The 14210-nt window shown below is 41.7% G+C and overlaps 1 protein-coding gene across 1 annotated transcript in view; it reads right to left on the minus strand.

The window, feature by feature from the left end:
• Positions 1-3316: 3316 nt before the first annotated feature.
• The window catches only part of dner (delta/notch-like EGF repeat containing), a 61766-nt gene continuing 50872 nt past the window's right edge, over positions 3317-14210 (minus strand). Inside the window, exons 8-13 of the mRNA XM_030067147.1 lie at positions 10684-10917; positions 6520-6642; positions 6202-6315; positions 5824-5955; positions 5475-5721; positions 3317-4964 (exon numbers count right to left, since the gene is read on the minus strand). Coding sequence (XP_029923007.1) covers positions 4853-4964; positions 5475-5721; positions 5824-5955; positions 6202-6315; positions 6520-6642; positions 10684-10917 — 962 coding nt within the window. The 3' untranslated portion in view covers positions 3317-4852. The remainder of the gene's footprint in view (positions 4965-5474; positions 5722-5823; positions 5956-6201; positions 6316-6519; positions 6643-10683; positions 10918-14210) is intronic.

Here is a 14210-nt window from a genome sequence, read left to right on the forward strand (position 1 = left end):
AGTTCGCAGAGTAGCCTGCAGGTGGCGGCACTAGGTCTCAGTTTATCATGGCCCAGAATGCTGCGTTCACTATAGTCGGAAAAATTTACATCTGAGTTAGAGCGTACTTTGATAGACCCAACATTATGACACCACATGAAAAGTGATAATTTTCTGTGACACTCGATATGATGATGTGACACTTTTCTAAAATAAATAACCGTCTTTAAGCTACTTAGGTGGATGGGTGTTTTTTTTGCTACTGTTTGTGAAATAAAGCATCATGTACAAAGAGTCCTATTTACAAACTCCAAGGTAGGAGATTAGGGTGGCTTTGTACAATACACAATGCAGCTTTTGTGGAGGTTACACATTAATCTTTTACTGATGTTATGCCACCAAATGCATCTCGAACATTCACAAGTGGTAATGCAAACATTTCTAGGCCACTGGTCCTTAATACTCTCTACGTTATACACTACTACTATAACACAGTATACTATTTATTGAATTCATTTCATTTCAACTTTATTTCAGACCAGTATGGTCCATATAAACACAAATAAAAGAACCACAAAAAAAAACAACCACAACAATTAAAACAATACAAACATTCATATGCCACAATAGCTAAAACACATACAATCACTCCAGTGCCTCTAGAAGCAAGAAAAGTACCTAGTGTCACTCCTTGTAGGCTCAACCAGGACCTGAATAACTTCGTTCTTCGAGTCAGGCAATCGACGTATAAATTTAAACATAAAATTCCTTAGCACAGAATGAAAGGTGGGGATATTACTGCTCACAAACATTTGACTTGCACTTGTACATCTATGTACAATATTGTACAATATTTTTACTTTTTAATAAATCAGTGGCGCTGTCCTACAAAAGTCCAACACTGCTATCCAACAACTGAGTTTGCATTCAAGTTGCACCATTCAAAGCCAGGAATACGAGGAGTACCTGAAGGCAGCATAAGTGTGAGTCAGCCAGGATGGAGTAGCCAGTCAATGCAACGCAGGAACGCTGTGAAAAAGCAATTGATCATGTAACAGCCTAACATAAATGGCCTGGCATTATTTCAGAGGCTAATGGCAGTAAAACTTGGTTAACTTCAATCTCCCATAGCCATAATTCCCAACTTTCACAAAGGCAGCCAAGGACACAGTCCAAAGTGAATTGCGGCACAATGATTTGCCCACAGAGTTTTGATCTTCTTAAGCTTCTCAAATACATGTTGAAACAAAGGCATGCCGTCTGTCTGGCTGTGTTGGATTGAGACTGGCCTGATATAACCTTGTTATTCCCACACTGACGTGTCGGGACCCACTGCATCATTATTCATGATGCACTGGATATACTGATAGACTTTTATAGACCTTTATTGACAAAAATGTTGGGGTGCACTCAGCTCAGTGAGGGAATCTCAGTTTTTCAACATGGAAGAATTGAAAGAGAAGAGAGACTGACCATCCCTGTCTTAGATGTTGTGCGACCCGTGTCAAGGCCAAACCACGACCACCCAAACCCTCTAGGGCAAACAGAGGGCAAAGGTCAGACACTTGGCCTCCAACGTAGACCATAACTAATGATGACAATCATCAAGCCATCAATAACATCTGGTGCCCCTGCAATATGTGTGCGTGTACGTGTGTGTGTGTGTGCCTGTGTGTGCCTGTGGATGTGTTTGTGCACACATGTGCGTGTATGTAGGTGTGGTGAGTGACATGATCCCGCAGCCCCAATCTGTATTTAGACGTGTTTACTTGGGGAACATCTGGATTAAGCCAGCAGTCACCGAGGCCGTTCACAGGACCAACACTCCATATATGGTCTTTCCCACGGCTGACAGTTCAGTCTGGTGGGTACAACCTTGGGACAGGCCACTGGGGAGAAACAGATGCTGCGGAAAAGATGTTTTGAATTTTTCTAATTCTTTAAAAAAAACTACCAAGACCCATGCTGTCAAAATATTTTTTCTTGTTCCCTAAACCATTGTGTAAGCAACTACTAATCCAGTGAAAGGTATGGAACCACAATACATATGTCACCATCATGGCAAAGCAGAAAAAAATACTGAATGGAGATGATGGACTAAAATGATGACTTGAAATTTCCTGATATTTTCATTTGCCTGTTTTAAAATGAAGGTTTTAAAACTAATCTGTATAATACATACCAGGGGATAAAGGACTGAGAAAAAAACACAAACGTCCCTGCAGCATTAGACTGTTTGGTGACCCTGGTCCTGGGTAACTGAGAAGTTGTCAGCTTGACTAGGATTGATTGATTGTTTGTTCATTGGCGATAGTATAGATCAGCCATGGCTGAAAAACATAATAAACTTAGTTTTAGTTCAATTACAAAAAAGCAGTCATCACCATTCTTTTCTTTGTCAAAAGTTGAAACAAATAAAAGTAAGAATAATAAATATAGCTGCAAGTGGCCATGAATCAAGTCCATGGGACCAGTGGGTTAGATAGAACCAGTAGCTGGTAGAGAGCGAGTCGTGTCAGTGATGCGGGTCTCGCTCTGTCCCTTTGCTGCATGCCGTCTCCTTGTTCTCTATCCTCTCCTACCTGTCTTCACTGCCCCTGTTTAAAAACGTAGAAATGCCCCAAAAATCTCTTGAAATGCTTCCTGACATTTTGCTGTATGAAAAAAATGACAGTCCGTCCTGATGGTGACAAACAACTATGTGACGTAAGCATTTAGGAATTATGCCTCCATGCTGGTGTGTCTTTGTCTTAACCTTATTTTCTGTGTTATAAACAGTTATATGTATCACAATTCTGTGATACCAAAAATAATGTAGGAAGTTGAAATATGCTGTGTGTAAAATTGGATGGTAGCATAGGAAACTTTGTAGGAGAAAAAAAAAATGAAAAAAAATTGCTTTTGCGGGGTTCATTTGATGGTGTCGCTATGAAGCATGTGTGCAAAATTTGTGTGCAAAAAATGTTTTTGAGATTGGTTTATTTTTGCAGGAAAAACAATATTAGAAAAAAAAAACTTTGCATGTCATTGAGAATGGCAGCAAGTACATTCAACTGGTCATGGTGGAAATGAAAAACAGTCAATGAATACCAACTGAGCCAAAGAATCTGCGGGGGAAATTTGACTCTAAACTTTATGGTTCAGGAGTTATTAGCGCCACCATCAGGCCAATCAGGGTAAATCAGTGGCTCAATCTGTCTCTGAGAGACAGATTGTTTTAAGACAGAGGAGGAGGAGAAAAGAGAATGATCACAAGCACAATAGCCCTAATAAATAAGAAATACACCTGATTTTAGTTTACAACAATTTAGACAGAAGTCACACAACACCACATGAGTAGATTGTGTTCACTCGAATCTTTATTGTTACATCATTCAACATAGATAATAGGTAATCATGTGGTTGCTGTGTTTTGGAAAAAAAAAAAAAAAAAAAGGAGGAGGAATAGCCTAGCCTATTGGTGAAACATAGCTCAGGCCAGAGGCTTGACCTTGAGAGGAACAACACAGCTGCACAGACAGAGGTCCATAGGCAGGACATAGATGCACACAGATACTGGAGTAGACTGGAATCATCATCATCATCATCGTCATCATTATCATCATCATCATCATCATCATCATCATCATCATCATCATCGTCATCATCATCATCATCATCATCACCATCATCATCATCACATTCTCTCTCCCTCTTGTCCTCTCAGTCACCTTCTTCTTCTCTTGCCCATCATGCTCCTTTGTCTTCTCATCCCCCTCACTGCCTCCTTTTCCTCCTCCTGCACCTCCTCTTTCTGCTCCCTCATTCTAAAGCCAACGAAAAGCCACTCTTGTAGTGAAACTCCCCTAAAGAAACTATTCAACATTGTCAAAACAAGCAATTTATTTGTACAGAAACCTTAGCAGTGCAGTCAATGGCATAAACAGGTACACCGAGTACACCCAATTATTATTCTGTGCATTTATATTATACCCACCTATTAACCTAGTGATCACAGAAATACATAGGAAGGTAAGGTCACATTACTCCAATCCTTCCTCAGTAGTATACCCACTTTCTCTACTATAAGTACGCCATTGAGAAACTTGCATGTAAAGAACAGGACCATATGTATTATTTTTGAAAAAAAAAAACAAAAAAAAACATTGCTCCATCAGCTCCCACTTGACAAGTCATTTTATTACACATTTTATATGATCTACCAACCACAAATTACCCAAATAAAAATTTGGCACAAACTTGACAGAGGGAAATACAGCTACAATGGAAAAAATACAACACAAGTACAAAGGGTTTCAAAATAATGCAGAGAGAACACCAAAATCTACCCATGCACCAAGTAAGGCAACCTACTGCAGATCTTTTAAATATAGAAAGAGATACAGTGTATGCACTATGAGGAGTGCAACTATTACTACCACACCTGTAAGGACAGTTATCAGCACTGTCTGCTGAGTCTACACTTAGAAATTGGGTTCGTGGGTTGCTGGCCCCACCTACAGACAGACAGTCTGGTGCAGACTAAAGTCATCACTCTATTGTACAGCAGAGGTTACTGGTAGTGTCACCCATGATCAACAACTAAAGTAATGCAAAGTATACTCTTATGCTACAATATAGCCTTATCGTGGACTTTGACAGGAAAATAGATGTATCAAATTCCAGATTTGTTCTTCTTAAACTACATAGTATATTTTAGATTTTTCTTCTTCCTCTTCCTCACTTTACATTCAATTTTGTTTTGAGATTTTTTTTCTAAAGAAATACTGTAAGATTTATACTGATTTTCTGTACGCATGTGTATTCATGCACATCTGTACATGTGCAGTTGTATGTGTAGGTCAAGTTAAGATGTGTTGGGATGCTTGGTGTTTTACAAATCCTTTGTTTTGATGAGGGTGACCAAAGGCTTGTCATCAGGACTGTAGTCTTCATAGGTAATGGGAGTGGCATCATACATAGCAGGCCTGGACTTCTTCCCAAATCTAAAAGCAAAGCAAACACACCAACCAAATGTCATTATTTGCACAATTTAATACATTTTTACATTTTATATAACCAAAGAACAAACAGCTCCTCAAAATATATCATAAATATTAAGCATAAAATTTTTCTACACAGCTCTGCTACAAGTGTGCATGTGTGATCTGAATTTCTTCGAACATAAATGCCATGCCAACACACAAAACTGCCTTTATTCCTTTAAAAAATAATTAAAAATCACTACTTTAGCCTATGATTTTTTTTTTGTTAGAAAACACACTATCATCAAAAGTAGTAATTTTTAAAGCAATTTTTAAGAGGTAAGAAAAAGTTTAAAAATACATGAAAATTATATTAAAATATATAATGAATCAAATATAATAAAGAAACACATGTATATATAAATACAGAAAATAGTCGTAAACACAGTAAATGGGATTTAATCAGAGTTTCAGAGGGTTAATCAAGTTTGGTGGTTAAATCATGACTCTTGCACAAATGCTGGGACTGACCTGGCATGGCGGATGGAGGCGATGGCGTTGCTGAACTCGCTGTCGATGCTGCGGCAGTTGTAAAACTCCTGGTAGGCGTGGCGCGACGAGCCCTGGTACTCGATGCGGCTGATGCGGCAGATGCCCACGATGAGGATGATGAGCATGAGGACGAAGGCCACACACAGAGCTCCGATGATGATGTAGAGGGAGTGGCGGGGCATGTTGGTCAGGGTGTCCTCGGGGTGTGCTGGCTTCCACTGCAGGTCTGGGAGAGTTCAAACACACACAAACACACAGGACAAGGTAACGCTGCTGGTTTCCACGTCTACTTTTACAATAATAGTTGACAAAAGGCAGGGTGACTTACGGATCTCACAGCTGGGCCCCACCCACCCTGGTGGACAGTGACAGGTGAAGCCATTTGATTGGTCAATGCAGGTGCCTCCATGGTGGCAAGGGTTGCTCTCACACTCGTTGATGTCAATCTCACAGCTCTCCCCTGATTGGGCAGACAGTTTCTCATTAGCCTCCAGTAACCACTCTATTAATCAAAAACAGAGGCTGAAAAGCCCCAGTGCTCGGTGTCTACTGGTCTTCAAATTGTGGGCCAAAAGAACTTGTTTAGGGTTTACAGCAAAATGAGAGTTGTCAAGTTTCAACATCAGTCCCATCGGTGGATTGTCACAAATGCATCTTGTGTGGCTGAGCTTTGTTCAAATCCATTAATGTTTTCCGTGAGGCTCACCAACATATCCAGGGGGGCAGGAACAGGAAGTGTTGAGTCCTGTACTCTCACAGTGGCCTCCATTCTGGCAGTGCACCTTCAGACATGGGTCCTTGTAGATTTCACAGTGTCTGCCTGCATGGGATGTAAATGCAGGGCACACACACACACACACACACACGTAATCATTTACAGCATCTATTTGCACATTTTGTCCTCCCAAACTGATACATACAGAATCATGTAAAAGCATGCTTATTCACAGATGTGTGAATAGGTGTATTAAAAAATGCACTCACTCATTTACCTACACACATACACACACACACACACACATACCTTCAAACTGTGGTGTGCACACACACTCATAGGCATTGATGAGATCCCTACAGGTAGCGTAGTTCTGACAGGGAGCAGACAGACACTCATTGTATTCCTCCTCACAGTACAAGCCATGGTAGCCTGAATGGGACACACAAATACAGATAGAGAATAAATGTTGCAGTCATTACAGATTTTAACACATTTTTAACACACGCCTGAAATCCATGGTAGCCTGTGTGGAGGTCCAACTTTTTATACACTCACTGAACTTCTGCTACACTGCTGATCCACCACTATGAGGAACTGATCAGAAAACCCTTTACTCATGTATAGCCACATTGCACAATAGCTACCAAGGCATCAACCACATCAGTGGGTGCCATTACTGTGGCCTTGATACAAATTTAGAAACAGGAATCTATACATAGCAATCAATTAAAATATTATTATTTCTCCATAAATTGCATGAATGGTTTGTAAGCCCAGCACTGAGCTTCATGAGACTTGGCTTAAGGTCAAATGGCATGCAGTGCACAATGTTTTCCATAGGATGGCAGCTGTGTACTGAGACAGAGCAAGTCTCTAACATCAGAAAACAGTGCAACTGCAAGGTCAGCACACAGACCGACTGACAGACACTCACTGCCTCTTCTGCCTCTTTAACAGTGACAGACTGCAGAAAAATACCAAGCACACAGCATGGATGATCACATCGACTTGCCTGGTATTGTTACATATGTTTTTCATGTAGATATATATACAAGAACATAGGTAGACACTGAAAGACATAGTTAGTAGCACTGTAAGTTCAGTGAGTTATTGTACTTTTATCCCCATGTGTTTTTCATTCTGTACTGGAATTAATCCTTTGACGCATAGCGGTCACTACAGTGGACAGCTGTTTTAAAGTCATTTCTCCTAAATGCAATGGTTTCTATGGTGGAATTGCATATCAGCTGTTAGAATGCTCTCTGCTGCTCCCCTCCATTGAGGTTTATGCAGAGACTGTCAATTATTGTTGCTGAAAACATATTAATACTAGTATCATGACATGGTAATACCAGTCCTGCATCCTTAAAGAAGTATGGAGACTCACAAAAGTGTTCATGCCCTAAGAAGAGTAAAAACACATAAGAAAAAAATCTTGACTCAGGCTTTCATAATTCATGCATCAAAGGGTTAAATAATATAATGGTAGTTGAGGAGATGGTTGTTGCATGATCCCATAAATTAGTGGCAATTAGGCTTACAAATAGCTGAAATGTAATTATATTGTCTGATTTAAATCAGGATGCATTTTCATATACCTGGTTTCATTATTTCAAATTGCTAAATTGGTAATCATGTCTTTATAGAAAGATGTCACTGGCTCAGGTTGAGGGTCCAAAATCACTGGGGGGAACGCTGTCTCTTGGGTTGCTTTCAACATGACAAATGCAGCAATATGTTTTCATTAATCAGGTCTCAGTTCGACAGACTAAATTTCTTACTTGGGTCCCATGCTGAAAAAGTTTCGACAACCCCTCCCAGGGCCACAGCTAACGTGTGTTTGGGGAAGTAAAGAGGGGGAATTAATGAGGAGCCTGGTTAGAGCCTCCGGGGTCCTCTCAGTGAAATGCCAGTGAAATGTCAAGTGCCTTTCGTAGACTGTCTGCCTTTTCTGGGCTGGCTGGCTGAGCTGGTTACAGAACACAGGAGGATGGGATCCTCCTGCATATCAGCTAACCAGCAGCTTTCTGTCAGAACGCCAACAGGCGCACACACACACACACACACACACACACACAATGACACACACAAGAGGGAGGATGGGCTCCTTCAACATATCAGTTCTACCGCAGCTTTCTTTCAGAACACCAACAGGCTTTAACACAGAGCCAACCCCCAACCTGACACACACACATTGTGCACTAGCACACCACACACTGACATAAACAAACATACATAGGCACTCTTGTAAGCATGTGTATTCCCCACCCCTCACACACACACACACAAACCTTGATATACAGCGTACACCCAAAGTCCTACAGACCTCAGACACCAGCTGGCAAACTGATGAGGTGGAGAAAAGGTCAATTATTGCCCTAAACACTGTGTGTGTGTGTGTGTGTGTGTGTGTGTGTGTGTGTGAGTGAGTGTGTGTTTGTGTGAGTGTGTGTGTGGGCGTGCGTGTGTGCATGCATGCGTGTGTGTGTGTCTGTGTGTGTGTGTGTGTGTGTGTGTGTGTGTGTGTGTGTTCACTGTAATGTCTGGCATGCTAATTGCAAATCACCAATCTCACCAATCCCATTAGACAGGGCTGTCTGAGCAGAGGCATTTGATTGGACGGTAGCATCTGCTCAACTAGCACAGACAGTGGCTTGAAGCCATACACACACACACACAGTCTCACACGCACACACACACGTGTACAGCAAATGTTTTCTCCATGGCAACCAGACAACAGAGGATGAGAGGGAAATGAGGTGAGGTAAATGCACAGAAAGATAAAGACAGGCAAGGACAAAAGGACAAACAGAGCACATTCAGATAAAATGCAAAATGGAGAAAATAATACTGAGGTTTTTGATATCTGAATCCATGGAAGCTACTTTATCTGCAATCCAGGATACAAGAGAAATGAAAATTCTTCAGATATGACTATTTGATTAAATGTGAGGAATATGACATATGGTGGGATTATAATGATGCACAGGTTAAGGGATGCGCCCTTTTTTGTAGCTGTTCAATATTCTGTCAAACCAAGTGTCAAGTAGCTGTTGTAGTTTTAATATATTGTGGGCTAGTTTTAGCCAGATTTGATGAATACCCACAAAAAATTTTAAAAATCAGATCTCATTCCCAGTCAAATTAAGTAAGTGGAACCACCAGCTGGTGCTGAAGTACATGAAGCTCATTTTCACGACACACCAGTGATTCGGTATTAAAAACACCAGACAGAAATTCATCAGTGTCCTGCGGAGACCATTCATCTATGAAAAATTCAGAATTTTCTGGACTAACAGCCATGCATTTTATATGATGTATTAAAGTAAAATCTTCACTAAGAGAGATGCTGTATGTTAGCTGTCAGGTCCAATATTATAAGATATATGGATGACTTGAACAAATTTTATGAATCTGTATCACATGGTATACACAGAGACAGAGGAGGAGGAGTACTATGTGAAATTATGTTTATGGGGCACTGGGAAAGTTATCCCCCTACCGTTCCATCAGAGGGTAATTGCTAGAGAAGAGATAATGATTAGTCATCATTTCACTCAACTGATTTGAGCACAGAGCCATCAGCAGCAGTGCCACAATCATCACATCTAAAAATAGCTCATCACTCAGCTGAACGATATTTATTGCTTCTCCGCCTGAATTGGAGCCAATGCCACAAGCAACCACTCTTTTTACTTAACACTAAACATGACAGGCTCATGAACACCAAGATTTACAGTGATGACAGGAATGTGCTGTGCAGTGCAGTGATGATTTCTCAAAATGAAAATGAGAAATGAGTGTGTGTGTGTGTGTGTGTGTGTGTGTGTGTGTGAGAGAGAGAGAGAGAGAGAGAGAGAGAGAGAGAGAGAGAGAGAGATCCAAATGAGAGAGAGATTCAAATAGAGAGAATATAAGAGAAAAGAAGTTTCTCAGATGCCTCAGCAAGACAAACAAGCAGATACATGCCTGCAGGACTCTCACTGGGTCTGCCTCATTTGCAAGGAGGCATCCCACCTTGGTAGCATTTTCAGGAAATATGGACAGAGGACTGCCTCGTTACAGTAAGAAACAAACACTGCAGAGCCGAGCCCAGCCATAACAGAAAAACTCTTAGGACTGTCAAGTTAACATAAAGTTTTTAGGTTCTGCTGACACAAATGCTTATCCCTTGTCATTTTACCATACACACACACACACACACACACATATATACACACACACATATAAATATATATATGTGTGTGTGTGTGTGTGTGTGTGTGTGTGTGTGTGTGTGTGTCAGATATAAAGATTATTTGATACAATAGCGATCATAAAAGATCATACAATGAGGAGACATGCCTCACTCCTGACTGACTCAGTCTAAATCTGGCTCTTGACACTCACAGCACTGTGGCGTTAACAGCCACTGGCGCCCTGTTGCCCTGTCAAGCGTCACTCAACACGATTGCTGATGCAGCAGCTCACCTGGGACGCACAGACACCTGTAGCTATTGCCCACACTGCGGCAGATCCCGTGGGCACAGGGGTTCAGGGCACAGAAGTCCACCAGCTGAGCGCATGTGGGGCCAGTGAAGCCCGCTGTGCAGCTGCAGCCAAACCCCAGGGGGCCTGGGCCCTGGGCGTAGCATGTCCCGTTGTTGTGACAGGGGCTGGAAGCACACGGGTCCACCTTCTGCTCACACATAGCTCCCTGGTAGCCTGTGGGGGGAGGAAAAACATGGGAGAGAGAGAACAAAAGATGGCAAAATACACAATGAGATAAATGTAGATAGGTAAATACATGGATATTCTTGTCCAACATAAATCTAGTGTTCACATCAAAATCCACCAGCCCTGTAACAGCACATTGTGCATAAGTATTGCAAAACAGACACGCTTTATATACAGAGGAACACTGTCACAAACAACATGCAGATTTACAGTTTCACTCGGGCAAATACATTGAATCTACAGTGTTTCATTTTGAGAAGATGGGACTGTCTCTGTTGCAGCCAAAGCTGGTACTGCATACTGATGAGACTGATATGTTTCACACAAAAATATATATGTCCATATGTTTCCCCGTACAGCTTCAATTCATAAGCAATGGCAACTCAGAAGTACAAAGAAAGTGTCATGCTGCTGCATTAACAATTCACAAATTCATAAAAAAAGAAGCAGGGACAACAAATAAAACATGTTTGTTACATTATCACAGACTTGGACCGGTTAAATTTAATGAGTATTTCTGATTGTGGGATAAATGAAACATTAATCTTGCTATGAATAAAACTATATATCGTAAACACTGACAAACAAGGGTTTTTAGAGTGACATAATAACAGACTTAACACAAAATAGTCTTTATTATTCCATTATTTCAGTTTATTACAGAGTACATATTATGGTCTTTTGGAATCCCACAAGATTATGATTTAGTTTGGGTTTGCAGCCATAATTTAAGAAACAAGGCCTTGGTCCCGGTCCTGCCTGGTCTCAGAGAAACAGCTGTGGAGAGTGACATTCATGATCAGAGGGTTTTTTTCCCCAGTAAACGCCCTCACTGTCTACACATCATGCTGAGAGAAGACTGAGCGTGGGGTTTGGGTGCTTCATCTTCCTCCTCTCAAAATTACATCCCAGAGCAATTTTTATCGTCTTCCCTTTATCCCTCCCTCTTCATTTTTATGGAGAGAAAGAACAAGAGAGAGACAGAGAAAGTGAGAATGAAAGCTTGCCTGAATGCATGCCACATGCTAACTGTTGTCTACGGAAACCTCTGCGGGAGTGTCATGTGTACCTGTCACCTTGTCTGCACAACTCTGCCTGTCTCTCTGCCTGTGCGCCTGCTGCGTGTGCGTATTTATCTTGTCTGCCTGTCTGTTTTCTGCAGGCTCAAACACCCCGATGCTCTTTTGTGGGAGACCCACCGTGCATCGAAGCCAGAAGGTTCTCAACCCTCTCTCGTTAGCTTTTGTGGCACTGCTACTTTCACCTATCCTCCTTCTCTAAAAATAACTTCCTCCCTCCCCTCCTCCCTGCTCCTCCTCCTCCATCCCTGCCTCCCATGAGAACTGCCATTGTTGTGCAGAGTGCAGAAAGACCGGGCTGTGTGTGTCTGTGTGTATGCACATGTTGTTGTGCGATGCAGTGCAGGCAGAGTTGCTGTGATTTACAGTAACACTCTAGTGAACCCCACTGCTGATTGCACAAAGTGTTTGTGCTTTCCATTGGGCTAATGAAGAGATCTCTCGCAAGCAGCTCCATTGATCTGAAAAACCCCGTTTCACTGGCTGAGACATTTATCATCTAGCAGCAGAAAGACAGGCGTAATCTGCAGTAGTCAGAGGAAAATCTCACCCAAAGCTCTCTCTCACTCTCTTTCTCTCTCTCTCTTTGTCCGCTGCCTTCCTCTTTTCTCCTCTTTGCTCCTCTGCCTCCTCTTTCCCTCCAACCTCTCACATCCCCATTCAAACTACTGTCTCTTTCTCTCTGGTTTTCTCTTGTTTTCCTCTGTTGCCTTATGTAAATAAACTTTGTGACAAACGTGTTTGTTAGAAGCACTTATGCGACGACTTCACGTTAAAGGATGGGTTCACTATTTTTCAGTCCAGGTCGTATTAAAATGTTGACTCCCATAATTTATGACAAAGCATTCCACTGCTAGTTTTAGAGATGAGACTTTAGTGACTACTCTGCTGCAGCTTCTTTCTAGCCTTCCACACAATCCAACAAGACACATTTTCTGCATCAAAAACCATTATAAATGTCCTTTTTGAAAATGGGAAACTAACAGGAAAGTCAAAAAATATTTGCAGATGGCGCCTTCTAACAAGTTTTTTTTCACACATTTACGATCCACACCTTTCTGCTGAAGCAAATGATGTGTTCATTCTTGTAAATTTCAACAACACAGTGTTCATGGCGTCCACTCACAAAAAATGGATGCTCTTTTCTTTGGCATTCCCCGTGGAGGAAAATTCAGAATTTCATCTTCCTGTGAGCATTCAATTATCCAGAGCTCACACTATGAACACAATGATGTCGAAGGGTAGACACTTCAAGAGAGATATGCAAGGTCTGAACTCCTGTGAAAGGAGCATCGGCCAATTTAGCAGCAAGACCTTGTGGATGCATACAAAGCAATGTATTAAAAATCCTAAGTAAAACTTGCTAGGAAGCACCATTTGCAACCATTTTTGGTTTCAAGATGTATTTGACTGTGCTGTGAGTTTCCTGTTTTTTTTTCTTTTTTTTTTTCTTTTTTTTTTAAAAGATGTTTGCAATCTTTTGAGGCTGAAAACAAGAGCCCTGTTAGACTGTTAAAGGTTAACAAGGCAAGAGGCTGCAGCAGAGTGTGAGTTTCTCATCACCAAAGCCAGTGGTGAGGTTGTCCTAAAAACTGCTAGAAATGGTAGGTATCAACATTTTAATACAGCCTGGGTTGAAAGATACCAAACATATCCTTTAAATTCTTGCTCGCTCTCTCTCTCTCTCTCTCCCTCTCAGACACACACACAAATACACACACACACGCACACTGCAGCAGGGCTGTGTCTGTGATCAGGCTGACAAACTTTGCGAGGCCACACTGTCACATCATTCTGACACTGACTCTGTGACACTCTCTGAGGATGACACACACATTATTCTTCACCCACCAGCATTCCCACACACACACACACGCACACACACACACGCACACATGCCTTGGTGGTCTTGAGCCGCATCTCTCTCTCCCTCCCTATGTGCATCCATCATATGATGGACACACACAGACACACACACTATGCCACGACAACACACTCCTCAAGCCTCAGGATCGCTCTGACATCGAGGATGCTGTTCATTTGTGCTGCAGACACACAAACCTGCCAAGAGTAAAAGGGGTTAACGGTTTAAATATAGCCAGCCAGCCTCCTCTGCAGCCCCGGTGGCTCTGACTGCAGGCAGCGACACACACTGACGTTCTCCTTTCCCCTTACAGAGAGCAAGGACGGTGATACGCACAA

Source organism: Myripristis murdjan, chromosome 13 (genome assembly GCF_902150065.1).
Source record: "Myripristis murdjan chromosome 13, fMyrMur1.1, whole genome shotgun sequence".
NCBI lineage: Eukaryota > Metazoa > Chordata > Actinopteri > Holocentriformes > Holocentridae > Myripristis > Myripristis murdjan.